This window comes from Plasmodium cynomolgi (genome assembly GCF_000321355.1).
Source record: "Plasmodium cynomolgi strain B DNA, scaffold: 0047, whole genome shotgun sequence".
NCBI lineage: Eukaryota > Apicomplexa > Aconoidasida > Haemosporida > Plasmodiidae > Plasmodium > Plasmodium cynomolgi.
In genome coordinates, this window is record NW_004192678.1 from 1,687 (window position 1) to 5,012 (window position 3,326).

Sequence of the window (3,326 nt, forward strand, 5' to 3'; positions counted from 1 at the left end):
ACCAATTATAAAAGGAATGTTTTTACTGTTGTAATTAAGAATGAATGTCTAAAAGATTCAAGGTACTTAATTATGAACAACACGACACATTAAGTGGAAGCCAATTACAGTCTAAATATTTAGTGTATGTTTATGATTCCTATATGTAGTTAGCATACAGTGAATATAATATAACAATTTTTTAAATATTTCACCATGAAAATCTAATAACGTTAAATATTAAACTCGTTGTAATTAGGAATAATGCTATTAGTCATACAAGTACTAATGTACAATGATAAAATTATCCAAAAGGATTCACAACAAATGAACATAATATTGATATTAAATAATACATTTTTAACTGATTTCGAATTATGAAATGTTTATCTTCTATATATAATTCAACATGTTCTAATTTAACATTATTATTATTTATTTACCATTAATAGACAAACTACGAAATAACGCCAAAATTTAGAATGTAACATAAAACGACAATGAATAATAATAAAAATATTATAATTCTTCCAATTTAATAAACTAAAGAATTAAAAATATAATTAACTTTTATTTATACTACGGGATATACCTCGATGGCAAGTTTTACATATGACATAAATTTATGTAACTTAGATATGTAAAATTTATATACGCATAATGAAGATGAAACATAAATAGGATCCCCATAAAAAAAAAACAATACACTCAAATTTACCCTACGAAAAATAATTATATTGTTCTATTTATTTGAATATGTTATTGCTAACTAATTAAAGTAATAAAATAATAAGGAAATTATGAACTCCTTTTATGTACATCATTTCTATGTATAATATATTATATCATGCAATGTTATAAATGCATTTGGTGTATATTTGCTAATTTTTAGCATTAATGCAAAACACAATTTTTTGGCACTTATGTTATCAATTTTTATAAGGATAAGGTAAATATGTGTTTTATTGATTATTAATTACATTATTTTTTGGTGTCAAATATTTTACATTGTATTATTTTAATTATATACTAAAAAAAGTTCATGAAGAGGTAGATGTAATGTATGTTTACATGTAACTACATAATTAGCATGGAAGATATTTCATGAAAAGTCAGTAGAGGATATATGTACAAGAAAGGCATGAATAGTTACATTGAAGCAGATTATATATGCAAGTTTGTTTAAGTATTAAATGGACGTTTTAATTATCAATTGTTTTGGAATTATAAAGTAAAACTTATTATTATTAATAAATCATTTCTTCGTTTTCTTTAGACACAATACAGTTAAACTCCAAATATAATGAGAGTATTAACAACAGTGGGATTAACTCATAAGCAATCAAAATTTTTATTTGGAAACATAATAAAACTGCTCTAGTTTTACAAAAAATTTACAACATGAAAATTGAGAAACGAAAGATTCGTAAAGGTAGATATAGCTAATAATAAATGCATGTGTGTTTTAATATTGAAAGAAAAAGAATAAATAATGCATATGTATAAATAATAATTTACGGAACAACTTTTTTCCATTTTTAATATCTCATAAATGAAAACTTTAATCCTTCGTTATTTTATTTGTTTTTTTGTAATACACAGAAACTGTACACAAACATTTACATTTTATCACTATTTAATTTTAAACTCGCTTATTTGTGTATATCAGAACCCATGGCATATTTATTTGACCAATAAAAATGTAACAAAGCGCTGCAAAGATATATAACCGTGATCATTTATTTTGCAATTACTCTTATAAATAACTATTTATGTGAAATTTTTATTATTTAAACCAATCTATATATGTATTTTTAAAATATACTCTCCATATTTTTAAAAATTTCCTATTATGAACATTAGATTATCATAATTGTTAATACATGCCAAATTATAATAATCTAATGTTCATAATAGGAAATTTTAAAATCCCTTGTTGTAAATGTTTCTGGACTTATACTTAAATTATTTTCCCAAATTATTTATTTAAACGAAAAAAAAGAAAAAACTACAATATCAGAAATGTTGAAAGGACGAACTAGAACATGTAGTGGTGTCAATGATATTATCAGGGGTTACATACAACGCAGTTGCCTAAATAAATATTCTAAATTAAAAAAAGAATTTGAACATCGAATTACTGAATTGACTAAAAATTGTAATAGTCTTTTCTGTAAAAAGTGCGGTGAAATAAAATAAGACATTTCTAGGAAAAATACAGAATTAAATAATTGTTATAACAATAATTTATTACGACATAAATTACCTGAAGATAGTGTTATAAATTTTTTTATAAAAAATTGTATTGATTATCCTAATTGTCGTAATCCTACAGTAGTTCCGAAGAAATCTGTTGCATTAGAAAAATCAAAAGACGTTTCTTGTAGAAAAGAATGTACGGATTGTAATAAGAATACGGAACAACCCAAAACAGAAGAAGATAAATTTCAACCAAGAGCTGACGCGGAAACCTCTAAAATAATAGGTTTAGAAAGATCAGCATCCGTAAAACAAGATCAAGACCACGGAGATGGGTGGAAATCACGATCAGCAAACTTAAAGATACACCATGAACAACACCTTCTCATATTCCTGTTGGAACCCATGATGAGGATCCTCAACGATTAGATAACAAAAATAATGCTACCTCGGATGGAAGAGCCACTGAACTTCAAGGATTATCCCACGCAGCTCCCTCTACAGTTAGTAAACTTGGGGATACATCAAGTGATCCTTCTCACCAACATAACTCTCAATAGGATTCTGATGTGTATTGTACTCCTCAAGGAACTATTTTAGATACAATATGTATACAAAAAAATTCATCTAGTATAAAAAATTTAGATGGTAATCTCCAAGGTGAGCAAACTGCTGCTGATGGAATCGTCGGAAGGTAAGATGGTGTTCAAGATATTACCACTTCTGAAAATCCCGATGACAGATCTACCAGTGATAAAATTGGTGCCGATGAAAAAGCTAGTGTTGTAGGTGCTCATCGTGGTGTTGATGACAACATAGCTACTGTTATTTTACCTGCTCCTAATAAATGTCCTAATTATAGTAATACCTCTTGTGAAAATGGTGGAAGCAAATATTTTGGTGATCAAATTAATAATAGTAGAACTCTTGCTGAGGTAGCTCTGGAATATCTCATACTGAAGTGCTTTCTGAGAATACATCAGATTCTCATACTGCTAGTGGATCCATTGGTGCTGGCAATGACATGTGCCATTTTTTTCTCATCAACAGTGACTATAAATTCTATTGTTCAAAACTCTCTGGATCCCTAAATTAGTCTGGAAATGTTTTTTTAAATAAATCCTTTTGGTCCTACTTTATTTCTTGTA

At 27.0% G+C, this 3,326-nt stretch overlaps 1 protein-coding gene across 1 annotated transcript; it reads left to right on the forward strand.

Moving 5' to 3' along the window:
- Positions 1 to 2,001: 2,001 nt before the first annotated feature.
- On the forward strand, positions 2,002 to 3,117 carry PCYB_001810 (CYIR protein; the record flags this gene model as incomplete). The annotated part of the gene is made up of 4 exons (XM_004227603.1): positions 2,002 to 2,164; positions 2,201 to 2,607; positions 2,824 to 2,958; positions 2,998 to 3,117. The coding sequence occupies 2 exons, from the start codon at positions 2,002 to 2,004 to the stop codon at positions 2,605 to 2,607; spliced, it is 570 nt and encodes a 189-aa protein (XP_004227651.1). The 3' UTR covers positions 2,824 to 2,958; positions 2,998 to 3,117.
- Between the last annotated feature and the right edge of the window lie 209 nt (positions 3,118 to 3,326).